Consider the following 27,509-nt stretch of genomic DNA (forward strand, 5'->3'; position numbering starts at 1 on the left):
GTCACGGTGGCTCCGCGGTGCCGTCACGGTGGTGGCCACACGGTCCCGGCGGCCCCGGTCACTCCCCGCGCTGTGCCCGCCCGCCCGTGCCTGTGCAGTTCCGCTCCGTGCCACGAGATGTCCCCGAGGCTCAGCGGATGAGCGGGCGGCGGCTCCGCACTTGGGGAAAAAGGAAAAAAAAAAAAAATAAAAGTTGGGGCTGTTCGAGATGGAGAAGAGAAAATGCGTGGAGATATCAGAGCGGCTCTCAGTGCTTGAACGGGCTCTTGGTCAGGATTTGTAGGAATAGGGAAAGGAGGAATTGGTTCACATTGAAAGGGAAAATAGATACACAGAGGAATTCTTTACTGTGATGGTTTGGTGCTGGAACAGGTTGCAGATGCCCTCCAGCCCTAGCAGTGTCCAAAGCCAGGCTGAACTGATCATCCTGGTTTAGTGGGTAACACAAATTGCAGGGGGAAAAATGAAAACAAAACCCAAACCAACAAACAAAGAAAAAACCCAACGGAAACAAAATAATAAAAACAAACAAACAAACAAAAACACACACACACACAAAACCCCAAAACCAAACTCACATGCACACACACACACAAAAAAAAAAAAAAACCAAAAAAACCCAACCAACCAACCAACAAAAAACCCCACCAAAAGCAACAACAAAAAAACTCCACTCAGAACTGAAGAAGCGATTTTTGGAAATGGGATCAACATCAAGAGATTAGTACAGAAACGGGTAAATCTCACAAATATGAACCACCAGGTGCTGGGTTTGTGCCTCTGGGACCATCTGGCTCCAGAGGGTTCACAAGTGGAGCACTGTGGAGTGATGGAGTCTCCCCCTCATCAGCCTGTGAGGCTAAAGGACCTCCAGCTGCTGGCACAGAGACCCCTCCAAATGGCTCAAACCCAAGTGCCCCAGCTCCCTGCTGCCCTGTGCCCACCCTGCCGTGTCCACCAGAGCCAGTCCTGTCCCCCACCTGCCTCTGCTACCCCTGCTGCCAACACATCCACGTGTCCTGTAGCTCTTCCTACCCATCCAGAGCTTCTTTTCTCCTGGGGAGACTTCCCCTGCTGATGGCAGATTTTAATCTCAAGTTGTCTCTTTTTGTACCTGTTGGCTCTGGCAGTTCCATGTGCAGGAAAAGGTCCCTCCCTGGGGAAATGGGATCCCAGCGTGTGCTGCCAGGAGGGCCCAGAGCTGCCATCCCTGCAGGTGTGGGTGCTCACACTGTCCGCTGGGATCCCCCCACCCTTCCTCAGGGGACAATGCACAGAGGTGTCTCCAGATGTGGGAATCCTGCAGGGAATCACAGAATATCCTGAGATGGAACACACACAAGGATCAGAGCCCAGCTCCTGGCCCTGCACAGATGCCCCAACAATCCCACCCTGTGCCTGGGAGCGTTATCCAAACCCTCCTGGAGCTCTGGCAGCCCTGGGGCTGGGACCATTCCCTGGGGAGTCTATTCAGTGCCTGACCACCCTCTGGGGGAAGAATTTTTTCCTACTATCCAAACTAAACTTCCCCAGACAGCTCCAGCTGTTCCCTTGGGTCCTGTCACTGGTCACCAGTGAGAAGAGATCAGAATGAAGGAAGAAAACATCCCTGGGCTTCATGAGCCATTCCTCATCTAAAGGAAAACTCTGCAAACTCCACCCTGCTTTGGTGACAAAAAAAAAAAAACCCAACTGTATTCAGGGCACCCCAGAATATTGGAATTTCTCCTTACAATTACTCAGATCTTTGCAAGGTGGGGAGTGCACCGGGGATGGGAGAGGAAAGCAAAACAAGCTGGGCTCGTGGGCAGAGTTGAGGGGAGCTGCTGTGCAGGGAGGGGACACATCCCAGTGGGGTACAGGTGCTGTGAGCATGGACACCTCCCCACCCCAGCTTGGAGCAGCCCCTGTGATCCCCTGTCTGCCAGGTTTGGAGGCATTGCTGGGGCTGGAGCCATTCCCCAGCACGATGCTCCAGGCTTTGGTTGCCATAACAACTGGATTCAGGCTTCAAAAATAGTAACTTATTTTTCATTCAATTTGCCTTTTGCCCTCTGAGATGGATCTATTTTGGGATGGATGGTTTGCTTCAGGTGTCCCTTGCCAGCACCCTCAGCTGTGGGCTGGGGGCTTTGGGGATGGGGCTTATTTTGGTAAATGTGATTTATCATCCTTTCTCCTTCGTCTTTCTTCAGGCCCAGAGAACAGGTACAGCAGGGCACAAGAACCATGACATAGGCTCTGCCAGAGCTCATCATCTGGGGAAGGAATTTGAAAAAACCCTTCCTGGCTAAGTGGCAGAGCGTGGGAGAGGTTTTCAGAGATGATCTCACTCTGCATCTCAGCTTGGACCTGCCACTCTCAGCCAGGCCTTGGCTGTCCCAGATATCCTTCTGAAAATGGGGTTTATTTGCTGCCTCTGCACCTCCTGGATCCTGCCTGGTCCCCACTGGTGTCTTCCATCCACAGTGGGAATCGTGCAGGAAGGCTGAACCTGCTGCTGGATCCTGGGGTGCTTCTGGTGTGCTTGGGGGACACCCCACAATGCAGCTGCACCTGCAGCACCCCCTGAGGGATTGAGCTGCTGTTGGAAGGGCTTGCAGAGGGTGCCAGGATTAATCCATGCTTTGAATGAAGGGATTCCTTCCTTTTGGTCTGCTTTGGCTTTTGGAAGAGCTGTGTGTGCCCCATTTCCCATGGCCATACAAGCACAGTCCTTCTCTCCAGGATGTCCTCAGCTGCCCCATTGCCACAGCTCCAGAAGGAGAGGTGCTGTTGGGGTGACCAAGGCTCTCCAGATGTTGCTGACCTCTCCTTTCTTGTCCCTCAGCTGCTGGCCTGAGGCTGCCTGCAGTCCCTGTGTGAAGGATGACCCCCATCTGCCCCCAGACAAGCCCCCATCACCTTTTGTTTCCCCCCTCTGAGCTGCCCAACCTCAGACGTTCCTCGGATGTCACCTCCTGTAGGAGCCTGCTTGAGTGATGTAGAGGAGGGAGGGGTGAAGGCTTTACCATGGAGATGGGCTGATTTTGTGGTCCTTAATCCTTGCCTTGCTGTCGTGCTGCTTTATCCCCCTTCTCCCCAGCAGGGAGGGGTGGCGGGGTGCTGGAGCTGTGCCCCCTCCCAGGGGCACCACGCAGTGATGGTGGCAGAGCCACCCACCCCAGCCGCTGGAAAATAATGGGGAAAAAAATCGTTAAAACCTAATAAATAAAAACAAAGCCAAACAAACCAGCTCCTTAGGGACGGCGCTGCCCCCGGGGTGGGCAGAGATGCCTGGGGGGAGACCCAGCCGGGGGGACCAGAACCGGGGAGAGCGGGTGGGTACCGGGGGGAGCGTCTGACTGCCGGCACTCGGCGCTCTCCCCCTCCCCGATGCTTTAATCACATTTTCAATTCAAATCTGCTGCTATTTGATCCCCCGGGGGTGGCAGCGGGTAGGGTGGGGGATATTTTTAGCTGTGCTTAAAGCTGCCGGGGGGCGGAGGGAGATCGCGCAGGTTGCTGTGGCCGGGAAGAGTTGGAAGGGATTCCCCCCCACACCCCCCTTTCTTTTTTCCCTCCTCCTCCTCCTCCTCGTTGCACATCTGAGGGCGGCAGCGGGGCTGGCTCCCCCCTCCCGGAGGTCGCCTTTGTTTTGCCCGTGTCGCTTCTCCCGAGCGGCCGAGGGGGCGGGAGGGGGCCGGGGCCGGGCTGGGCTGTGCCGTGCCGGGCTGGGCTGTGCCGTGCCGGGCTGGGCTGTGCCGGCCGCCCCTTCTCCCGGTCGGCAGCCGGAGCTCGCCGAGCTGGTGCCGTTCCCCCGGGCCGGGGCTGAGCAGCCGCCGCTGCCCGGGACCCCCATGGCACCGCCGCGATGTTCGTGTCCCGGCTCCTGGATTTCCAGAAGACGCGCTACGCCAGGTAAATCCATCGGTGCGGCGGTCCCCGACCCCCGGTGCTCCCGGACAGCTCCCCGAGCCCTCCCCGGGCACGGCTCGGCGGGGATGGAGCCCGAAAGGATCTTGGAAGCTGCTGAGTGCCTCAGAGCACAGGGCAGGTGCGGGCTGGGCTTTCGGCTACCTGCTTTTTTACATCCCTAAAGGATTCTCGGCATCCTTGGGAGCCTTCGCTGGCTCTAACTTCACCGCGGCTCTCCCGCGGCAGGATCAGGATCCTGCCTTCCCGAGGGAACAGACCCTAACGCTGGCTCCAAACCCCCATGGAGGGAGCGATGCGATCCAGGGTCCCTCTGCACCCCGGTGAAACCCCCTCGGGGCGGCTCTGCCAGCCTGGACCCGCAGGCTCAACAGGGTCCCCATGGGATGGCACGGGCGGTGGATCCTTCTCTCCCTCCATGAAATCCCCAGGGAGCTTTTCCAGCAGCAGCCGGGAGTTGTTTGGAGAGCTCAGGTGTAGCAGGAAACCTCCCGGTGTTACCTGTGCGGGGGGGAAACCTGAGGATTGCTGAGCACAGGGTCAGAGGGCGCTTGGCCACACGCGCGGCTGCGGGATCAGGTGTGGCCTTTGTCAGGGAGCTGGCAGGTGACGCGGGGACAACACCTGCCCGGGATGAGGCACCGGGTGCTGCACAGGTGGGGACAGCGGCTGCCGGGGGTGCTCAGCCCCGCTCCGAGGACAGGCTTTGCTCCCAGCTCCCTGGGGCTGTGGTGGGGATGTTTTTCTGCCTGTGTAGGGTCCCTCGGGCTGGCACAGCCCCTGAGGGCACTGAGCTCTGTGCTGCCACTTCCAGACTTCCCGTGGTCCTGTTAGGGGTAGATACCAGAGAGAAAGTTGTGTGGAAAGAAGCGGTGATGGTGTTTCTTGCTTGCTCCAGGCAGGATAATGTCTGAGGGATGTTTGTCTGGGCTGGGTAAGGACAGGAGACCATCCTCCGACCTCCTCCAGCCATCAGCTCCTTTCCTTACAGGTACCCTGTGGGGAAAATCCATGCTTGCATCTCCAAAACCCTGCCTGAAACGTGGCCCCTTGCTCAAAGACCCTTTTGAGGCTGTGGCTGCCTCCTGATAACCTTTGCTTGCTGAAGAGGCAGGAGGCACCCAGCAGATCTGCACAATGTGCCTGGTACAAAACCCTGTGAAAAATGGAGAATTCAAGACTTTCACACCCCCACCTTTCACTCCCCCACCCTGCTGGCATGCAAAGGACAGAGCTGGGGGAAATGGAGCTGAGCAAAGCTCTGTACCCCCAGAGCAGGAGGAAAACCATACCTCTACCCCATGGCAGGGGTGCAGAGGCTCTTTGGGAACTGGGCAGCAGATCAGGGGCTGCCCCACTGACACCAGTCCCCCCCAGCAGAGCCCATCTGCCAACCTGTTGCTTGATTTATCCTTTATCAGCCTGCTCCAGCCTTGTGGTGGTCCTTTCTGGAGACAGCTTGTTCAGTGGGATGAGGCATTACAGGGATGGTGCCCACATGCAGGGCAGGGGCTCTGGGGCACAGGGAGGGGCAGATCCACAGGGAATCCTCCAGCTCTCACTGTGTGCCAGGGCTGGGTGGGGAGCAGCAGGAGACGGGAGCTCCCTTGGCTTTCACCCCAAGAAAGTCCCCAGCACGTGATGCTAACCCGGGGCTTCCTGTATCATCACAGAGATCCTCTTAGCCCAGTGCTCAAAAATAACAGTGGGATAATCCTTGTCCCCCCTCCCTCTGTGTACACCAGCTCTGCTCTCCATGGAAATGCTCTGCTGGGCCATGTCCCAAAAGAAACCCTAAAGCTGCTCCTTCCTTTGTGCCTGGGATGCTCTTTCAGGGAGTTTTGAGGTGGGAATTGGGGTGAGCAGAAGCCAGGGGACTCATGGTGGCACATATCCTTCAAGGCAGCAGAATCAAATCCTGTGCTCAGTTTTCACTACAGGAAAGGTGTTGGGTCTGAGCAGGTCCAGAGAAGGATAATGGAGCACAAGTCTGATAAGGAGCAGCTGAGGGAGCTCAGCATGGAGAAAAAAAGGCTTGGGGGGACCTTCTCAGTGACCACAACTCCCTGACAGGAGGGTGCAGCCAGGTGGGGTTCAGGCTCTGCTCCCAGGGAACAAGGGACAGGATAAGACAAAATGGGCTCAAACTGCACTAGGGGAAGCTTAGATTGGATATTAGGAAAGATTAAACCAGGCTGCCTAGGGAAGTGGCTGAATCACCATTCCTGGAAGTTGTCAAAACCACATGGGGATGTGGCACCTGGGGAAGTGGTTTAGGGGTGAACATGGCAGTGCTGGGCTCATGGTCAGACTCCATCTTAGAGGTCTTGTCCAACCTTAACAATTCTGTGATTCTATCTTGCAATATCTTTTCAGAGAATGTGGCCTTGCTTATGGTGTTCCTTGAAAAAAAAACCCCAAAAATATCAAAGTTTTCCTTGTGGAGGAAAAGCCTGAAACAGGCTTCATTTTTCATGTCATTTTATCTAATTTTGAGCCAGGACCAAGAAAGGAGGAACTTGGCCATTGATACACCCAGCAAAATGAATAAATGAAACACAGTGTGGTGATGAAAGACCTGTTGTGTGAGAACAAAGAGATGAAAAGCCGTGATCAATGTGGGAACGTTCTGTGAACTGCCAGGAGAAAACTCAGGGCTGGAGGGACACCAGGCTGTCTCTAAATCCCTCCTGGCTGGGCTTTGGAGATGCAGAGCTGGGGCAGAGGGGAAGGAAGCAAAGGGAGGAGCTGCCACCGTAGTGGAGCAGGGTGCAGGCGATGCCATTTGAGGTTATAAATGACAAACTCGGTGGTTTCTGCTCTGCTCTGGGGCCCGGGAGGCTCTTTCATCACTGACACGGTGGGGAAATGGAGTTTCAAAGCTCGGTTGCTGCAAGGCTTTCCCTGTCACTCACAGCCCTGACAGGCAATATCCATCTCCTGCCCCACGGGCCAGGTTTAACCACGACACCAGCACAGCACCAAGTGCGAGCAGATGTGATTCCTCCTGCTTTATCCAACCACCACAGGGTTATTCCTCCCTCCCAGCTCACCAAAACGGTGCTGGGTTCCTCCCAGACCAGCACATCAGACCAAGCTGCATCTTTATCACTGGGCTCATTGGTCAGGTTACACTGACCTGGTAACCAAACCCTCCTTGACCCTCACCACCAGCTTTGACCCTCTTTTGGCCCAGTTTTAACTCAAACATGGTCTGGTCCTTCCTGCCCACGTAGCTGCCATGGGGCTGAGCAGTTAGTTCCCTGAATGCTTCCCAGATCTTGGCCACTCACAGCGGTAATTGGAAGGAAATGTGATTAATCAGGGAGCTGCTGTACCCAGCCAGCTTCAGCCTCTCTGGAGCAGCACTGGAGAGGGCTCTGCTGGGAGCTGCAGGGCACTGAATCATCCTCACAGACTGATAGCAGCTCCTTGGGTTTGTCCATGGTAAAGGCTCTAAATCTTCCTGTGTTTGCTTGGCCTGCCTTGCATGGGTAACACAAAGAGAATGGGAAAATCCACATTGAGGTCTCAGCCCAGGAGCAGGGGCTCTGTAGGTGCATGGTCCAGGCTTGTCCTCACCTCCCTGTGCCTGCAATGCAGGCATTGCCACCTCCTCACCAGCATGAGGGGATGGAGGTCTGAGCTCTACACTTGCTCAGACCCAAATCCTCTGAATTTGGGGAAAGGCAGGTGGAAAGACCTTCCTTGTTTCTCCCTGCACCTGTAATTATTAAGCAAAGAGATATTAATCAGCTATTCCAGCACCTCTGGCCAAGACAGGAAGAGGAGAACCAGCAGGAATAGGAGAAATAGGAAATGTTGGGGTGCTCAGACTCCAAACACAAGGAAAGCAATGCCAGGCTGACAGCCTGGACAGAGCAATCACATTGGGAAGACCTGTTCTCCATTGCTTTGCCATGAAAACATGAGCAGCCCTCTCCTGCTCCCACACACTCCAAGATGCTTTCCAAGAGCTCAGCTTCCCCCACAGCCCATGTGGGATGGAGCAGTGAGAAGGGAAACGCTTTCAGTGTTGATACCACAGCCTGAAGCTCCTCCAGAGGCAGGGGCTGCTCACCTTGCAAGCACCAACCCCATCAGGACCTGTCAGTCTGTCCCCAGCTGAGCAGACAGATCCCCCCAGATGCAAAAGGCACTGCTCCAAGAGATGGGGAGGCCCTCAAAATGCCTGGGAAAACCAGGATCAGCTGCTATTACCAACCAATTCCATGCTGGTTGCTTTGTGGGGCCAGCTTGGCTCAGATACCCTCTTAAAATGGCACCAGTAGGAGTTACCTCAGGGTGCATAATGGGAGCCAGGTGTTTGGAAGGCAGCAAGCTCTCAGAGCAGCATTTTTGATGGGATATCCACTCAAACTGCCCTGTTCCAGCCTCTGCAAGGGCTGGGGCATCCAGCAGGACAGGCTCAGCTGGGGACCAGCACACTGAAGATGTGCAGGAGTGGGCAAACCAAGCCCCATGCCTTGTGCTTTTGGGGCAAGGACGGTCTCTTGGCTGCCTGGGAAACACATGATCCTTCCCCTCCTTCAGCTGGTGTTGGATATCAGCCTGATGTGATTCTTTGGCACAGTCTGCTGTGTCCAGCTTCATGAGGTAGCAGCCAACACCACCCATGGGAAATTCAAGCCAGTGCCCAGCCCTGCAGGTCAGTGACTGTGAGAAATGGGGCTCTGCCAGGGCTGGCCTCCCCTCCTCCTCCTCCCTTCCCACACCCCCAGCTCCACAGTGAGACAAAGCCATGCCAACAAGTACAATTCCCAAAGAAAAGAAGGGAAAAAAGCACAACTTATTCCAGCCCTTCACTCCTGAGGGGTGCCTGGCTGCAGCTGCACGAGGAGTTCTGTTTGATTTCCAGAGATGCTGCTGCCAGGGGCTGGATCTGAGAAAGGCAGAGCAGACATGGCCAAACACACAGATCAGGTCTCTCCAGGTGTGACAAACGGAACATTTTCATGCAGAGGGAGTCCAGAGGGGCTCTCTGTGATAACACTGAACCTCTCATGATAACATGATACCACAGGTGTCATATTCCTGCTGCATGAGTCAGAGACCACTGAGCTGAGCCAAGCAGTGCTGACCTTCAGGAGAATTTGGAGTCAACTCTGTGCTCCTGTTTGAGTTTACAGCCCGTGTTTGCTGCTGCTGAGGAAAGGATTTTGCGCAGAAAGAGATCATCAGGTCAGGGCAAGGAGCTGGCTCCTCTCTGTGCTGAGCAGCAGCATTAGACACAGCCCTGCTCTCTGTTGTAAGTAATACTAATGGAAATCTTACTATCTGTCTGCTTGGCTGGTGAAATACATGATTTTCCTTCTCTGCCTTTGCTGTCCAGAGGCATTTGCTGAATAATTTACAGATATGATTTGTACTTGAGCAGCATCTGGGAATCCCAAGTGAGAGCCTGGCTGTGTCTCCCAGGCCATGCTGTGGGGAGGTTTTATGAACCTGGGACTGCTCACCTGCCCATGTATTTCACAGTCACAGCCAGGGTTAGAGGCTGGGAAAGCTCCAGCCCTCAAACTATCCAAATCTTGTGCCAGCAGGCACAGGATCCAGTGGTCACACTCACTCCTGGGGCTGCTGCAGTTAAAGAGGCAGAGCCAGCTCAGGATTTTTCCCACTGACTCCTTGCTCAAGGCAAGGCAGCAAGGAACATGCACAATGACTTTCCAAACAAGAAATTAATGAATAATAGAGGATTTGCAGTTCTGAAAACAGTCCTTTCAACATTCACCAAACACCTGGGACATCAGAGTCATTTTGTGACTAATCAGCTGTTGTTGGATGTCTCATGAGTACCAAATGAAACAAGAAGTCCCAGCTCAGAAAGTAATTTGGGAAACACTCACCAATCCCATCTGTTGTGAATAAACAAACAGCTCTGCTGTGGTTGCAGGGTCATGAATTACCTTGGAAGAGTTAGAGATACCATCCACATAGAGAGCTGGGGAGAAAAAGAAATATCCCTGCCCACAGGAGGGGGATGTGGACAGTTGGGAATTACTGCTGAGTTTCCACCACCAACCAAGCCTTCTGGGTGTACATGGGCTCTGGTGGGTGCAGAAATGGTCAATGCCTGGCTTGGAGCATCCCATGGTTGTCCCTGAGTAAAAAAGGAATTTTGGATGCCCTTGGTACTGAGGGGAAGAGCAGCACAGTCCCTCCTGCATCCTCTGAGGGTGTGTCAGGGGTTGCCTCCTCTGTCCCTCCTCAGGGAACACCTGTGCCTGTGGCTCAGAGCCAGGGACAGCACGGACCTGGCTGAGCACGGGCCCCTCTCTGGGAGCTCCTCTGAGTCAGCAGAAGCCCTTGCTCATGGGTTCTCAGGGTGTGCAGGTTGTGTAGTGCCAGGGCATGGTCCAGAGCCAGCCCAGGGTGCTCAGAGTGCTGGGATGGGAGGAATGAGGACATGGGTGATGATTTGATCTGCTGCCCCTTTTGACTCGCTTTGTGGAAGCAAGGCTTGCACCAGGGGAATCTGGGTGGGTTACTCCAGAAATCTGGTGAACTTACCCATGAGAAAGGTGAGGAAATGCTGGCTTAGATAAAAAACCCTTCAATTTCTTGCTCCATGCCCAAGCTGCCAGCTCCTTGTGCTAGGAAGTGTGACAAAAAGAAAACCCTGGGTTATCCTGCTCTGCTCCATCAGCCTTGCTGCCCCTCTCCCATGGGATGGGAGTCACAGGAGGGGCCCAAGGCCAGGCCCAGGAGCTGCTTCCAACCCAGCTTTGCAAAGCAGCAGAGCCATATGTGAGCGTGGGAGCAGGCAGGCTCTGAGGAACGGGCATGGAAGGGAGGCTCCAGCCCCCAGCAGGTGCCACCCGTGCCCGTGTGGGTGGCACTGCAGATGGCACTGCTGGGCAGTGCCAGCCTTGGTGTTTCTGCTTCCCAGTGGCAAACATTCCCACGTCAATGGGTAGGAAGGAAAAGCAGGGTTTAACAAGTGCTCCTGGGCTGGATAAAGCAGTAAATTCTGGGGGATCTCCTGGGCTCCAGGTGGGCCACGGGGGTTTCCTGCTGGTTCTGCACCTTGTGGGCCCTGTGGTGGTGAGCTGGGCACAAGCAGCAGCCAGGCCCCACGCCAGCACACGCTGCTCCCCAGGACTCAGCTGACAAAAACCACACAGCAGCTCAAGGGATTGAAGCCTCTTACCAGGGATGCAGCTGGAGCCTGAGCAGATCCCAGATCAGAGGCAGGGCCCCTGCCAAGCCCCAGCTTAGGGGATGCCACCACAGCAGCTCCCACGTGAGCCCCAGGACCAAGCCTGACATCTGTGCTGGGTGTGCAGCCTCAGGGCTGTCAGAGCAAACCCAGGCCAGGCCCTGAGGAGTGAGAGAGTGAGATCTGCCCTGCAGGGACACGTCTGCTCCATCACTGACACCTCAGGCATCATGACACTTATTCTACCAAGGGACAGCCCCAGCAGGACTTCCCTCCACTGCTGAGCAACATCCAGCAAATCCTTCCTCTCTGACCACAACCAGGATCTTCCCCCATTGCTTTAAAAGCAGCTGTGACATCCAGGCACAAGAGGAAGGAGAAATCCTCTTCCTTTGCAGCCAGATCCCCAGAAGTGCCCAGCAGGGAACAGAGCTTGGAGGAGCCCCAGCTCCTTGGGCAGGAGGGTGGATGTGCAGCAAACCCATCTCCACAGGCTTTAGGCCAACTCCTGAGCAAGCCCAGCCCTTTTATAATCCATCTGCAGGTGAAACCTGTAGAGGTGAGCTGCACTGGGGAAATTTGTATCACCTGGGATGACCTTGGGCCTGCTGACTGCTCCCTTGTCCCCATGGCACCCAGCCCACAGTGCACAGACACACAGACACATGCACAGCCTGATTTATGGCAGGCCTGGGGAGGGCAGGTGTTGGAGCAGCTCTTTCCAAGGGCAGAGGCCCAGCTCACACCTCCCCATCCACGTCTTTGGCGTGATTTTACACCCTCCTCACATTATCCACCACTGGCTTGCCTAAAGGATGTCAAAATTATTATCCTCACTTGGAGAGAGGGGAAAGGGGAGTGAGAGGGACATGAAGAGTTGTGGCAGAGGGCAGCCAGGGAGTTGTGTCAAAGGCAGGGCTAAATCCCATCTATGCCAAATTGCAGCCTGGCTTGGGCCTCTTTTGAGGCCTTTCCCCTCATGTGTGCAGGGGACAGCTTTCCTGAAAGTGTCCCATGGCTCTGCTTGTGTGAGTGTGTGGTGACCATGGAGTGACTGATTCAGGTTCTCTTGGTGCCCTCAGGAGAGCTCAGAGTCCCACATGAGCCCTCCTGAGGAAAAATTTCACTATATCCCTTTCTTCCCTTCTTCCCACCCTGGTGAAGCAAGAGCCAGGCAGATCTGCACGATTTTGGAGGCTGGAATTTTGTTGGTGGATAAAAGTCTTTTAAAAACTCAGTAAGAACCCCTAAAGCCATATTAAAAAAAAAAACCAGCCCAAGAGAGTGGGAGAAAGAGCAGGAGAAAGGAGCAGGCCTGGGAAGGCAGCTCTGCACTCTGCCCAGGGACAAGGGGCTCATTGTTTCCCTGGCCAGAGCCTGCTGTACTGGCCCTTTTCAGGCTCCCTCCCTGGGAAAGGGGCCAGGGGAAAGCAGGCACAAGTAGGGCAGGCAAAAACCCTGGGATTGCAGTGAATAACCCCTGGGCAGACCCTCAGCAGCCCCCCCTCTTCATACAGCAGTTGTAGGGGTGTGCCAGGAGCAGCACCAGGAGGAGAAGGTGCCCGGGAACCCTTTGGTTCCCTGCTTCCCACACAGCATCCCTGGGAGTGAACATGATCCTGACCCTGCTCCTGCTCTGTCTTTGAACTTCTCTGTGTCTTGGATTTGCCATCCTGAAGCACCTGCTGAGTGCAAATCCAAAAATTCTTGGATTTGCACTGGGAGCACCCAGTGGTGTGTGAGCACCTGCTGGTGGCTTCCTGCACCCAACAATCACAAGTGCTGCTTCCAAGTGTATCCATCTGTCTGTCCAGCTTGGAGCTGTGCTTTGGGGCTGGTTCTGCACACTGTCTGCAGGCTGGGAATGTTGCAGAGCTCCCCATGCCCTGCATTCATGCCAGTGTACACAGGGATGGCACAAGCTGGTCCATAAAATCCTGGGAGAGGAGGGGAGGAAATGACCTCTGCACCCCTGGGAAATAAGGTGCAGCCAGGGACTTATCCTGCCTTGCCAGGAGATGTGCCAACACCAGCTGCTCCCATTTCTGCAGAGGGAGGTGACTGTGGAGTGACTGATTCAGGTTCTCTTGGTGCCCTCAGGAGAGCTCAGAGTCCCACATGAGCCCTCCTGAGGAAAAATTTCACTATATCCCTTTCTTACCTTCTTCCCACCCTATGCAATGCAATTCCCCTTTGCTATGCAAAGCAAGAGCATAGAGGACCACAGAAATGTGCCAAATTAACTCCAAAACACAGTGCAGGTGCCAAAAGTGGGGCTCAGGCTGACCCCCCCCCCCAGCTCCCACTTCCCTGGTGCTCCATTTCCCACCATCCATAGGATGATGCTTACTAGAAAGCAGGAAAATAAGAACAACCTCTCCCCAGCTCAAAAAAAAAAAAAACAAAAAGGTTCTTCCTCAAGGTTATTGTCCCTCTGGGAAAAGCAGGAGTTTGTGGTGCCTCTCACCACACTGTTCTGGGCTTCAGGAACATAAATGCTCTCCAACCTTGTTACATAGACATGGCTTGGGTGGTCCTTCCCAGCTTCTCTACCCCTGTGCCAGAGCTAGGGAGGATATTTACACCCCAGGAAAACCTTCCCAAAGGGTCTGGGGAGGGGGCTGTGGAATTGGATCTGTTTTGCTGTTGTGATCAGCACCAGCCAGAGCAGAGGGAAGATGGAGCAGGCTTTGTTAAAATCAATAAATCGGAGGAAAAGGCCTTGAATGTGTTTCCTCAGCAACTGTGACATCAGTGTCTGTCTGTCCATCCATCCTCTGTGTCCTATCACAGAATCCTGTGTTTGAATGGAATTTATGCATCATGTATGAAGTGTATGACTATGCAACAGGCTATTGCTTTTAAGGGTCAATCCTTTGTTAACGTGGGTTCTTTTTTGGGCTCATGCTGCCCAGAAAAAGGTACCCGGACGTCCATAACTCTTTGTTTTTGTTATCTCATATTGTCCTAATTCAAATTGTCCAATTTATTATTACTCTAATTGTATTACTATTTTTATAACCATTTTATTACTATTAAACTTTTAAAAATTTTAAAAACAAGTGATTGCTGTTTTCACAGCAGTCTGTTAGTTTAAAATTATCCAAAGATTTTTGTGAGTTTTCTAATTTTGGCATTAATGCTGGCGATTTTTCAGGGTTTAGTGTCTCCTTTTGGGTCGAGAAATCTGTCCCAAACACTGGGGGGACTCTGGGGGTGTTTGGTAACAGTTCTTTTTCGAAATTCTTTTGTGTTGGGATCAAAGGGTTGGCATTTGCAGGGGCGCAATAATTCTCTGTCTGTCCTGTATTTATTAAAGCAGCTGTCATATTCCAGCCTCCTCCTCCTCGTTGCCCGGTTTGTGTGCATGGATGTGGCTGTGCAGACGAACAGTGACACAAAGTAGTCCCAGTCGGTGCTAGGGGTGTGGGAGGCGAAAACGCGGAGGCACATTCGGTATCGGTTGTGCACGGTTACCGGCTGCGAGGGATCCCGCGGTGCCCGGCAGAGCGAGAGACGCGGCAGGATACATGCAAGGGGCTGCAGTTTTCGCCTGCTGTGGTGCCGTGTATAGGCGCGGTGGCGGCAGAAGTGGCGTGACAGGGCACAGGAATGCCGGCTGTGGCCGGACAGCGGCATGCAGCGGCTCGGAACCGGACCGGGCTGCGCGAAAGCAGCGGCGAAAGCAGCGGGGGGGGCCGCGGCGGGGCCGCGGCGGGGCTGCACGAAAGCAGCGGCGAAAGCAGCGGCGAAAGCAGCGGCGAAAGCAGCGGCGAAAGCAGTGGGGGGGGCCGCGGCGGGGCCGCGGCGGGGCTGCGCGAAAGCAGCGGCGAAAGCAGCGGGGGGGGGGCCGCGGCGGGGCTGCACGAAAGCAGCGGCGAAAGCAGCGGCGAAAGCAGCGGCGAAAGCAGCGGCGAAAGCAGCGGCGAAAGCTGCGGCGAAAGCAGCGGCGAAAGCAGCGGCGGGGCCGCGGCGGGGCTGCGCGAAAGCAGCGGCGAAAGCAGCGGCGGGGCCGCGGCGGGGCTGCGCGAAAGCAGCGGCGAAAGCAGCGGGGGGGGCCGCGGCGAAAGCAGCGGGGGGGGCCGCGGCGGGGGCCGCGGCGGGGGCCGCGGCGAAAGCAGCGGGGGGGGCCGCGGCGGGGCCGCGGCGGGGCTGCGCGAAAGCAGCGGTGAAAGCAGCGGGGGGGGCCGCGGCGAAAGCAGCGGGGGGGGCCGCGGCGGGGCCGCGGCGGGGCTGCGCGAAAGCAGCGGCGAAAGCAGCGGCGAAAGCAGCGGGGGGGGCCGCGGCGGGGCCGCGGCGGGGCTGCACGAAAACAGCGGCGAAAGCAGCGGCGAAAGCAGCGGCGAAAGCAGCGGCGAAAGCAGCGGCGGGGCCGCGGCGGGGCTGCGCGAAAGCAGCGGCGAAAGCAGCGGGGGGGGCCGCGGCGAAAGCAGCGGGGGGGGGCCGCGGCGAAAGCAGCGGGGGGGGCCGCGGCGGGGCCGCGGCGGGGGCCGCGGCGAAAGCAGCGGGGGGGGCCGCGGCGGGGCCGCGGCGGGGCTGCACGAAAACAGCGGCGAAAGCAGCGGCGAAAGCAGTGGCGAAAGCAGTGGGGGGGGCCGCGGCGGGGCCGCGGCGGGGCTGCGCGAAAGCAGCGGCGAAAGCAGCGGGGGGGGCCGCGGCGGGGCCGCGGCGGGGGCCGCGGCGAAAGCAGCGGGGGGGGCCGCGGCGGGGGCCGCGGCGGGGGCCGCGGCGAAAGCAGCGGGGGGGGCCGCGGCGGGGGCCGCGGCGGGGGCGCGAAGATAGAACTGCGCATGCGTGCGGCTGATCCCGAAAGCGGCGCTGTACTTGGATGAGTCGGCGCGGAGTGATATCGCTGGTGCGGGGCTTGTAGCAACTGCGCATGCGTGGGTTCCGTCACTCGGTCAGCGCGGGCAGTCATCATGGCGGCGGGCGGGCCGGGGGGTGCGGGAGGTGGCGGAGCCGCGGAAACGGCAGACGGGGCTGCGTCTGCGGTCGTGGAACGGAATGCCGGGACGTCCGTGGTTGCAGGAGGCGGCGGAGCCGCGCTGTTCAGCTGCTTTGAAGCGGGAGGGTGCGGGGGGGAAGGCGCGGCGCGGCCCGCCATGCAGCGGCGGCGGCGGCAGGAGCGGGGAAGCGACCACGGACGGCACTGATGGGAGGCTGGGCTGGAGCGCCGCGGCGCCGGCACGGGGTGGCTTGAGTGGCTGGGGCGCCCCGGTCCCAGCGCAAGCGCTGCTGTGCCGGGGCCAGGGGATTGCGCCGAAACGCCGGCAGGGACGGGGTTTGTTGGGGGCGTTTCCCCTGCCGCGGAGCCCGTGGGCAGCTCGGAGTGTGCTGCTTGCGCTTAAACGCCGGGGTGGGGGGGCGGCAACGTGCACAAGGGTCGCTGGGGACGCAGCGCGGCCGCGCCAGGGGTACTCGGCACCGCAGATCCGGGAGCCGCAGGGGACTGCAAAGACGCGGCAGCGACGGGACTTGGGCCACCACCGGCCCCGCTGTGTTGGCAAAGGGGGCGAGGGGAAAGCGGGGGGCGGCAGGAGCGGCCGCACTCGCGAGTAACGGGGGGGGGGGGGGGGGGGGGGGGAAGCGGCGGGATTGGCGGGGGCACGAGGGGGCGGGGCCGCGGTGACGCCGGTGGGCGGGCTCGTAGAGACGGGATTAGGGGGCGGGGCCCGCGGTAGCCGAGACAGCAGGGACCAACGGGATGGGAAAGGCGGGGATGGCGGGAGCGGTGGGAGGGGCCGCGAGCTCCGGAAGGGTGGCGGGGGCCGGGCGCCGGCACCGCGAGGGCGGGGGGCGGGGCGCGGGGCGGCAGGGGACAGCGGGACTGCGGGTGCCGGAGTTGTGCGGTCCGACGGGGAGGTGGGGGGCGTGTCCCGTTCTGGACTCGCGGCGGCAAGGGGCGGGCTCGCGGCAGGAGCAGAGCTCGGCGAGGCAGGTGCTGCAGGCGTCCCCCTTGCAGCAAGGAGCTCAACCACTGCCCTGCAAGCTGGGACCAGCGAAATCGCGGCAGCAGATACTATTAAAGTGCTTCCCACTGTGTCCCGAGTCTCTTTATGGCAGTCGCGGTTTACGACCGTCTTTACGACAGTTTTTGCTTTACGGCACCTTTTACGACAGTTTTTGCTTTACGGCACCTTTTACGACAGTTTTGCTTTACGGCACCTTTTACGACAGTCGCGCTTTACGGCACCTTTTACGACAGTTTTGCTTTACGGCACCTTTTACGACAGTCGCGCTTTACGGCACCTTTTACGACAGTTTTGCTTTACGGCACCTTTTACGACAGTCGCGCTTTACGGCACCTTTTACGACAGTCGCGCTTTACGGCACCTTTTACGACAGTTTTGCTTTACGACACCTTTTACGACAGTCTTGCTTTACGGCACCTTTTACGACAGTCGCGCTTTACGGCACCTTTTACGACAGTCGCGCTTTACGGCACCTTTTACGACAGTCGCGCTTTACGGCGCCTTTTACGACAGTTTTGCTTTACGGCACCTTTTGCGACAGTCGCGCTTTACGACACCTTTTACGACAGTTTTGCTTTACGGCACCTTTTACGACAGTCGCGCTTTACGGCACCTTTTTACGACAGTCGCACTTTACGGCACCTTTTTACGACAGTCGCACTTTACGGCACCTTTTACGACAGTCGCACTTTACGGCACCTTTTACGACAGTCGCGCTTTACGGCACCTTTTTACGACAGTCGCACTTTACGGCACCTTTTACGACAGTCGCGCTTTACGGCACCTTTTACGACAGTCGCGCTTTACGGCACCTTCTACGACAGTCGCGCTTTACGGCGCCTTTTACGACAGTTTTGCTTTACGGCACCTTTTACGACAGTCGCGCTTTACGGCACCTTTTACGACAGTTTTGCTTTACGGCACCTTTTACGACAGTCGCGCTTTACGGCACCTTTTACGACAGTTTTGCTTTACGGCACCTTTTACGACAGTTTTGCTTTACGGCACCTTTTACGACAGTCGCGCTTTACGGCACCTTTTACGACAGTTTTGCTTTACGGCACCTTTTACGACAGTCGCGCTTTACGGCACCTTTTACGACAGTCGCGCTTTACGGCACCTTTTACGACAGTCGCGCTTTACGGCGCCTTTTACGACAGTTTCGCTTTACGGCACCTTTTACGACAGTCGCGCTTTACGGCACCTTTTACGACAGTCGCGCTTTACGGCACCTTTTACGACAGTCGGACTTTACGACAGTCGCACTTTACGGCACTTCGTTTTATGGAACTTTTACAGCATTTTACAGCATTTTACAGTGCCGTAAATATTTTTATTTTATTTTATTTTTCAAATGTAAATTAATAAATGTAAATAATTTATTTTTAATTAATTTTTTAAAGTTTTTTTATTTAATTTTTATTTTATTTTTCTATTTTTAAAGCTTTTTATTTTATTTTATTTATCAAATGTAAATTAAGAAATGTAAATAATTTATTTTTAATTAATTTTTAAAAGTTTTTTTAATTTAATTTTTATTTTATTTTTCTATTTTTAAAGCTTTTTTATTTTATTTATCAAATATAAATTAAGAAATGTAAATCATTGATTTTTAATTTTTTTTAAGTTCTTAAATTTAATTTTTATTTTATTTTTCTATTTTTAAAGCTTTTTTTTTTATTTTATTTGTCAAATGTAAATTAAGAAATGTAAATAATTTATTTTTAATTAATTTTTTAAAGTTTTTTTATTTATTTTTTTAATTTTTTTCTTTTTTTAAAGCTTTTTTATTTATCAAATATAAATTAAGAAATGTTAATCATTGATTTTTAATTATTTTTTAAAGTTTTTAAATTTAATTTTTATTTTATTTTTCTATTTTTAAAGCTTTTTTATTTTATTTTATTTATCAATTGTAAATTAATAAATGTAAATCATTGATTTTTAATTAATTTTTTCAAGTTATTTTTTATTTAATTTTTATTTTATTTTTCTATTTTTAAAGCTTTTTTATTTTATTTTATTTATCAAATGTAAATTAAAAATGTAAAAAATTTATTTTTAATCAATTTTTAAAAAATATTTTTTATTTTTTATTTTATTTTTCTATTTTTAAAGCTTTTAATTTTATTTTATTTATCAAATGTAAATTAATAAATGTAAATAATTTATTTTAATTAATTTTTTAAAGTTATTTTTTATTTAATTTTAATTTTATTCTTCTATTTTTAAAGCTTTTTATTTTTTTTATTTATCAAATATAAATTAAGAAATGTAAATAATTTATTTATAATTAATTTTTAAAAGTTTTTTTAATTTATTTTTTATTTTATTTTTCTTTTTAAAATCTTTTTTATTTTTTTTATTTATCAAATGTAAATTAATAAATGTAAATCATTGATTTTTAATTAATTTTTTCAAGTTATTTTTATTTAATTTTTATTTTATTTTTCTTTTTTTAAAGCTTTTTTATTTTATTTTATTTATCAAATGTAAATTAATGTAAATCATTGATTTTTAATTAATTTTTTCAAGTTATTTTTTATTTAATTTTCTATTTATTTTTCTATTTTTAAAGCTTTTTATTTTTTTTTATTTATCAAATATAATTTAAGAAATGTAAATAATTTATTTATAATTAATTTTTAAAAGTTTTTTTAATTTATTTTTTATTTTATTTTTCTTTTTAAAATCTTTTTTATTTTTTTTATTTATCAAATGTAAATTAATAAATGTAAATCATTGATTTTTAATTAATTTTTTCAAGGTATTTTTATTTAATTTTTATTTTATTTTTCTTTTTTTAAAGCTTTTTATTTTATTTATCAAATGTAAATTAATGTAAATCATTGATTTTTAATTAATTTTTTCAAGTTATTTTTTATTTAATTTTCTATTTATTTTTCTATTTTTAAAGCTTTTTATTTTATTTATCAAATGCAAATTAATACATGTAAATCATTGTTTTTTAATTAATTTTTTCAAGTTATTTTTTATTTGATTTTTATTTTTTTTTCTATTTTAAAGCTTTTTATTTTATTTTATTTATCAAATGTAAATAATGTATTTTAATTAATTATTTAAAGTTATTTTTTATTTAATTTTTTTTTATTTTTCTATTTTTAAAGCTTTTTTATTTTATTTATCAAATGTAATTTCTTGCCACAGTACGTGATGAGGTTGTGAGGGATTTAAAAGAAAAAACATTACCCTGTCTTTGTCAGTCTTCCATGCTCACTTAAGCTGGCCGTTGGTGATTTGTAGTATTTTTTAAAATAAAAACCAAATGCTTTCCCTTTGTAAGTAAATATGCTATGAAGAGGGCTTCAAAGGAAAGGTGATTAATTACTATCCAACTGTTGCTCAATTCATTGGTTGATGGTCCATATAGTGCATTTTCTAATGTTACTGATACCTGATACAGACCATTCCCAAGCCGTTTGATAATTATTTATCAGCCATGTGCCTGCATGGGGAGGGCATCCCTGGTGTCCCTGGGGTGGAGGTGACAGTGCTCTGGGCACAGCCATGTCCCCAGGGATGTGGGGGGACATGTCCCCCAGCTTCTTCCCAGCCCTGCTCAGCCCCATTTACCCCCTGTGAGCCCTGGTGAGCGTCTGACCTCCCCTCTTCCCCCTCCTTCTGGTTATTAAAAGGGAAAATAAAGGGAAGCAGACAGTGGAGGGGAGCTGGGGACAGTCTCCTGGCAACGCTGGGGACAGAAGCCTCCTCCTGCCAGGGGGACATGGCTCCAGCACAGGCAGCCCTGGTGAACAGAGCAGTGGCAGCTTGGCCCCTCCATTCCCCCCTTAATTCCAGACATTTTTTGGTGATGAGGACCATGAATTTCTTGCCACAGTGCCAGGGTCTGGTAGGAGGCAGGGCAGAGGCTGGAGACAGGACCCCTCTGTGGGTTGTCACTGTCACCTGCTGGGGCTCCCCTCACCCCGCTGTGGTTGCACAATTCCCCACACGCCAAATCCTTGTCATTTGAGCCATTTAACCATCCTGGCTCAGTTTTAACAGGCAGTGGGGCCAAGCAGGCAAGAGATGCCAGAGTGGGTGGGTGGGGACAGGGAGAGGGGACATTTCCTGCCTTTCCAAGCATCCCCGGCCTGAGGCATCAGCCTGTGCCCAGCACAAGGTCGTGCCAGCCCCTGAGCCCCTTTGCTGGGCACAACTCAGCTGTGAAAGGCCGCAGATGGTGCTGGAGCTGGGGGCGAGCAGAGTCACAGAGCAATTAGCCCAGGTCCTGCCCTGCAGCTCAGCTCAGCCATCCTGACCTGGCCACAGCAGGAAGAGTCCTAAAATCCCTGATTTTGAGGAGCAGGGAAGGAACCCTCTCCATTTCCCTGTTTCTCATTCCCTTTGCTAAGCCTCCAATGCTGTCTCCTGCCAGAAGAGGGTGGTGGATGAGGCTGTGCTCAGAGCTGTTATATATGCACATTTAATTTGTTGTTGCACACCTAGAAATGCAGTGACACTATTTTTTATCTCTGTCTGTTGGTCCAGCAGGGAAATCAATACATTCCTGTGAACACCAAGAGCAAGCTGCTGCCTCCTAAGACTAAGAGAAACAGAAATAAAGATGCAGGTTTCCATGGAAGGGCAGTAGGCTTTCCCCCACAGCAATCTCTGTTGGGATGTGCAACCCTGGGGGTAGCTGCAGGTGGTACCCAGAAACCAAAGGCCTTGCAGGGATACCCTTTTTGGAGCTGGCCACGCTGCTGTGACATGAAGGTGTCACCCCTGGATGGGTTGGGGTCCCACAGCTCTGCCCTATGTTCCCTCTTTGTTGCTGGTGCTCTTCCCACCTCTGCCCACAGCCACTGGCAGAGCTGACTCCTGCCTTCTTCTCTCCAAGCAGCAGCAGCAGCTCCCAGGAGCTGCTCCAGCCTCATCCATGGCTGAGCAAGACCTGGGCAGCTGGGGACAGCCAGATGGACAGGCTGTGCCCTGGTGTCCCTTCTGCAGGGCAGCTGGAGCAAAGCTGAGCCATGGTAGGGCTGCAGGCCCTGTGCAGATCCCTCCAGAAGGGTTTTGCTCCATCCCTGTCCCCTGAGTGTGTTTCTCTCCCCACTTCTCTCTGCAGGTTCATGAATCACCGTGTCCCATCCAACTGCAGGTACCAGCCCACAGAATACGAGCACGCAGCCAACTGTGCCACCCACGCTGTGAGTCCCTGTCCCTGGGAGAGGGAGGATGGTGCTCATCCCTCTGGGGATCCACTGAGGAACCTCAAGGGACACCCAAAAACATCTTTGTTCAGCTCTGGGGCAATCACTGCGAGTCTGAGGCAAATGTGCCCTGTGTATTCCTGGGGATTGGGATGTTCTCCCTCCTCTGCCCTGGGAATTTGATTTTCATCTCCCTTGCTCTCCCCCACTGTGGCCCCATGTCCCTGGGGAAGCTGGCTGTGGGCTTGGTGGGGCAGAAGTATTTTCAAAGCTCCCTGAAAATGGATTGTTTCACAGCAAGAGATGTGACAGGTGCCCATGGGGCTGTCTGTGTAGCAGTGGGAGGGACCTCTCCCCCCACCAGGCTTTCTTTTGGAGCTGACAGTTCCCACTCTGAGTCCTGAGAGATGACTCAGACACAGTCATCCTCCTTGTGCCTTCCTCCTCCTCCTCCCTACCTTCTGGACAAACTATTTTGGAGCTGCACCATGCAGGGAGGGACCCTGCCTGCCCCTTAGGGGTGGTACCTTTGACCAGAAGCTAAAGAAACACCTGAAAGGAGAAGTGGAGGCTCTATTGTAGCTCCTTAATGGAAATGCAGAGAGTCAACAGCAGGTTTGCTTCCCCTTCCAGCTCTGGATCCTGCCAAGCATCCTTGGCAGCTCCATCCTCTATATCCTCTCTGATGACCAGTGGGAAACCATCTCAGCCTGGATCTATGGCTTTGGCTTGTCCAGCCTCTTCATTGTCTCCACCATCTTCCACACCATCTCCTGGAAGAAGAGGCATCTCAGGTACCATACCTGACTGCTTGGGAAGGGGGAGAGGGTTCAGATGCCCCCAGTGCTGTGACCCATCTGTCTGTCCTGCAGGACTGTGGAGCACTGCCTGCACATGTTTGACAGGATGGTGATCTACTTCTTCATTGCTGCCTCCTACGCTCCCTGGTGAGTTCCTGGTGCCTTCACCTGCCCCCACTGAAGGGGAAAAAAATCATCCTGGTTCCAACAAAAAGAGTTTCCCTCTCTGGCTTTGCTTCTTCTTGAGGTTGTACCTCACCCCTTTCCACAAAACCTTCACATCCTATGGATTCCAACCTCTTGAAGTTACAAGATGCTGTGGTGGGACAGCCCCGGGGGTGAGGGGCTGAGCCCAGCCCAGGGTGCTGCCCTGGACCCACCTCACCACAGCCCTGGGTCTTGCAGGTTGAACCTGCGGGAGTTGGGTCCCTGGGCCTCCCACATGCGCTGGATCATCTGGATCATGGCATCCATCGGCACCGTCTACGTTTTCTTCTTCCATGAGCGGTGAGTGCCTGCACCCCCCGGGCTGGAGGGCGTGTGGGACCCGGGCCAGGAGCAGGGACTGCTGCCATGAGTTCCTTCCTCCATGTGGTGGCACCAAATAAAAAGCCAAAATCTCCAGATGTCACCCCGGAGTCCCAAGTGTCAGGTCCCAAGCCGGTCTGCACATGAGGACATGGGACCTGCTGTGATGGCACTGCCACCCCTTCCTCTGTAGCACTACTGTGGAAATGTCAAGCATAAAACTCAGCCTCCCTCTGTCCCTGCTCCAAGCTGTCTCTCTGTCACAGGTACAAGCTGGTGGAGCTGGTGTGCTACGTTATCATGGGCTTCTTCCCCGCCTTGGTCATCCTCTCCATGGTAAGGCCCCACTTGGGTTCAGACTGAGGGACAAATCCCTCAGGATTTTCCTCAGGATGGATTTGAAAATTCAGAGCAGTTTTCCTCCTGTGGGCTGGTGCAGTCTCCAGGCTGGGTGAGGGATAAAGCCATCCCTGATATGATGTAGCTCACCTTGGTTCTGCAGGTGCTTTGGCTGCCTGGCAGCACCATGTGCATCTCTCCCAGATCTCCTTCCTGGGCTCTGTGGTTTGAAAATTATAGGATCACAGAATCATAGAATGGTCTGGATTGGAAGGGACCTTAAGGACCATCTAGTTCCATTTCTCCCAGGGCTGCTGGGTCCCTGCTGCCTTGCTGGGGAGGAGGGTGTAGCAGAAGGCAGAGAAGCCCAGAGCTGCAGCTGGACACCACTTTTGGTCTCAGTGGGGTGGTGGAGAGTGGTCAGACTGCCTTGGCCTCACTGAGCATTGCCTGCTCCCAGCCCAACAGGGATGGCCTCCTGGAGCTGGTGGCTGGTGGCTTCTTCTACTGCCTGGGCATGGTGTTCTTCAAGAGCGACGGGCGCATCCCCTTCGCCCACGCCATCTGGCACCTCTTCGTGGCCATGGGAGCTGGCACCCACTACTATGCCATCTGGAGGTACCTGTACCAGCCCGGGGCACTGGACACCAAAACCTCCCCTCGGTAGAAGCCTTAGAGACGTTGTTTGTGCCACCTGGCACGTGGGGACACAGAGGGCACTGGTGACACAGTGGGCTTGCCCCAAACCACCCCCTCGCCCTGTGGACAGCAGCTGTTGGTGCCCTTCCTGCACACACAGGAGAGCCTGGAGGTTGATTTTAAATGTTTTTCTTTTTTAAGCTCGGGAACTGTTTGTTTTTTTAGGCAAAAGTTTCAGAACACAGTGACTGACTGGGCTGTGGGCTGACTCACAGTGACCACTCACTGGGAGCTTTGCTCACTCACCTGGTCTTGAGCATCCCACAGGACTGGGAAACTTGGCCCCACATGCCCCAGCTATGACACCCTGGGTTTGGCTCCTGGAGTCCTTAGAGTGTGCCACTGAAGGGACTGGAGGAGTCAGGGTGAGGGGAGAGACCCAGTGGTGGAGGGGGATGTGGTGACAGCCCTGCACCACCTGGTCTGGCTCCTAAATCTTCCTGAGTCCTGCCAGCATTAACAGCTCCATCCCAAGCCCTTGAGGGGATGGCCCATACTCAACAAGCCTTACAAGAGATTGAAACTTGAATCTCTTCCAGGGCATCCCAGTCCCTGAGCACTGGGAAACCCTTTCTCTAAGCCAATATGAAGTGCACAACTCATCCATACATCCCTGGGATCCCCTGTGGACATTTTCTCCCTGGAGTTCTCGGTTTTCCTCTCCAGCCTGGTGCCAGTGGCAGCCTGAAGCACAGCCCAGCTCCCAAGCCCTGCTGCACGTGTGCCTTCAGCAGGGAGCAGAGCTGGGATCCAGCTCCTGGCATCTCCCTGACTGGGGTCAGCCCAGGGGAGTCCCTTTCTCCTGGAGGGAGGGCAGAGAACCTCCTTGGACTGGGATCACGGGGCTACCTGCCTTCTCTGCTCCCATTTTGCTGATGAACCTATTGCTCATCAGATTTAATTCCACTTTTGGAAAGATTTCTGGCATTCCCAGGTTGCTGCAGGGCAGGAATGCATCCACATGAAGCCTGAGTGTGAGCTGTAATGGAGAGGTCCCATTGATGCTCAGTTTTTAGATGTCTAACCATGGCCACACAGTGGGACATGGGACATCCATCCAGCTGCTGGGAGCAGCAGAATGGCAAAACCACACCTGATCCTGCTCCCCAAATGTTGTTGTTCTATTATTTCTAGAGTCCTATATTGTTGTTATCAGATTTCTAAAGTCCATACCTCTTCGGTGTGTTCTAATGGCTGCAGATCTTCACAGACTCCTTCTTCTGCACGTTGTTCTCTCTCAGGCCAGGGCTCCTCCAAGGCTCTCCCTGACTGGCTAACCCACCCCCTTTTATCCCAGTCATCTTCATTGGTCACAGCTGCAGCCCAGTTAAGGACATTGCAGCTGCAGCCCATCAAGGACAACCAGGACCTCTGGGGCAAAGCCTCTATACAGATATTCAAATACATTTCCTCTACTATACCCAAACACCCTGGCAGAGCTGCTGGAGCCAGGAGGGTGTGGTGGTGTGTGCTGGGCTGAGCCTGCACCTTCCCCATCAGCCCCAAAGGAATCAGTTGCCCATCACCTCTTTTTGGCCTTTGATTAATCACAGCTGCAGCCTCTGGCACCATGTGGCAAGCGAAGGAGATTTGTGGCCACCATCCCACATCTCCTGTTCCTCCAGCAGCATTCCAGGGAGCTGAGCAGAGCTTAGGGCCCCCCAGCCTGTGGCACCCCAGGACTGGCTGTCCAGGGCTGTGCCACTGTGCAGCACATCACCAATGTGCCCGGTTTGTGTGCATGGGGGTGAACGAGCTGGTGTGAGCCCAGACTCTGTTGCTGCTGCTCTGCCCAGCCCTGGCCCTGCCACCTGCTGCAGGTGCAGAGGTGGAAAAGGATGAGCTGTGAGTAACCAGCAGCTGATGGAGCATATCCAGGGCTGGAATAGCAGGATGCAGAGATCCCAGAATGGGAGATGCCATATTTTCTGTCTGGCAAGTCATTACCCTTCTCTGTGCCTCAGTTTCCCCATCTGTAAAATGGGGGTGCAGACCCTGACCTACCTCACAGGGCTCGTGTGAGGACCCCGTGAAGCACTTGGAGAGCAGCCAGAGCTCACAAACCCCTGCTTCACTTTTCCCTGGCTCTGGGGGAGCAGGTTCCCAGAGCCACCCTGGGGCACACTGGCAGCTTCAGCTCTCCTCCCCCTCTGTCCCTGATGCCACGGGGAGCCACGCTGGGGTCAGAGCAGGCAAACAGCGCTCCCAGCCCCAGGCCACTGTCCCCTGGCAGGGCTGAGGGTGCCCAGGGACCACCACCCTGGGCTTCACCCCAGGGGATTTATCTCAGAAACTCTTTTGCCATTTGTGGTCTTTTGGCCCTAAATCTGTCCCAAGGGCTCCTGAGGCACAGGGAGGTGCCAGAAGGACCTTTCTGAGGCTGCTTCATCTCAGTCTCCTGCTGAAAATCCAGGGCAGGACACCCAGCAGGAGTGGATGGCTGGGAACAAAGCCACCCTGCCTTCAGCCTGGATTTGCAGAGTGGGCTTCTCTGTAAGTGAGAGGCTCCCCCTCTCCTCTTGCTCCTAAATCCTCCCCTTGCAAAGCATGGGGGACACAGAGCAAGTTATTGGATTGTCCTCCTGTTTTATACTAATTTTAAATGATTCGTAACATTCAGGATGTTTGTGGAGGAGGGCTCGAGGGATCTTTTTAGCATCTCATGTTTTTCACCATCCATCCTTGTTCAATCAGTATTTTATATTTAACACAGTATTGGGTCAAATACAAACAAATGTAAGGAAGATAACACTAGTGGATGTTGTTTCCTGTGGAGTAGGATCGAAATAAAAACTCAAGATACCTCACTCTTGCCTGCTTGTTAAATCAAAATTAGTTCCCCTGCAGCATCTGGAAATAAACTCATTTTCTGTCTGACTCATCCCACGTGGCTTTG

General features: G+C 53.0%; 2 protein-coding genes across 3 annotated transcripts; both read left to right on the plus strand.

Moving 5' to 3' along the window:
- Nucleotides 1-3,491: 3,491 nt before the first annotated feature.
- Nucleotides 3,492-27,420, plus strand: MMD2 (monocyte to macrophage differentiation associated 2). 2 transcript variants are annotated; one of them, XM_054644031.2, is made up of 7 exons: nucleotides 3,492-3,900; nucleotides 22,163-22,244; nucleotides 22,881-23,041; nucleotides 23,120-23,194; nucleotides 23,453-23,554; nucleotides 23,842-23,911; nucleotides 24,375-27,420. In XM_054644031.2, exons 1-7 carry the CDS (start codon nucleotides 3,854-3,856, stop codon nucleotides 24,579-24,581), a joined length of 744 nt encoding a protein of 247 aa, XP_054500006.2. In that variant the 5' UTR covers nucleotides 3,492-3,853; the 3' UTR covers nucleotides 24,582-27,420. The 2 variants fall into 2 exon arrangements, with proteins under 2 accessions (XP_054500006.2, XP_077043087.1); XM_077186972.1 differs by lacking the exon at nucleotides 3,492-3,900 and adding an exon at nucleotides 20,104-22,070.
- Nucleotides 16,781-20,256, plus strand: LOC143695349 (uncharacterized). Its single transcript, XM_077186868.1, has 3 exons — nucleotides 16,781-17,188; nucleotides 17,219-18,393; nucleotides 20,239-20,256. The coding sequence occupies exons 1-3, from the start codon at nucleotides 17,155-17,157 to the stop codon at nucleotides 20,254-20,256; spliced, it is 1,227 nt and encodes a 408-aa protein (XP_077042983.1). The 5' UTR covers nucleotides 16,781-17,154.
- Nucleotides 27,421-27,509: the final 89 nt, after the last annotated feature.

Source organism: Agelaius phoeniceus, chromosome 16, assembly GCF_051311805.1.
Source record: "Agelaius phoeniceus isolate bAgePho1 chromosome 16, bAgePho1.hap1, whole genome shotgun sequence".
Taxonomy (NCBI): Eukaryota; Metazoa; Chordata; class Aves; order Passeriformes; family Icteridae; genus Agelaius; species Agelaius phoeniceus.

Coding starts and splice junctions, on each gene's coding strand:
- MMD2 (XM_054644031.2), top strand. CDS start 3,854: ATGTTCGTGTCCCGGCTCCTGGATTTCCAGAAGACGCGCTACGCCAG. Junction 22,245..22,880: donor CCAACTGTGCCACCCACGCT/GTGAGTCCCTGT, acceptor TTCCCCTTCCAG/CTCTGGATCCTGCCAAGCAT. Junction 23,555..23,841: donor GTTTTCTTCTTCCATGAGCG/GTGAGTGCCTGC, acceptor TCTCTGTCACAG/GTACAAGCTGGTGGAGCTGG.
- LOC143695349 (XM_077186868.1), top strand. CDS start 17,155: ATGGCAGTCGCGGTTTACGACCGTCTTTACGACA. Junction 17,189..17,218: donor TTACGACCGTCTTTACGACA/GTTTTTGCTTTA, acceptor CTTTTACGACAG/TTTTTGCTTTACGGCACCTT.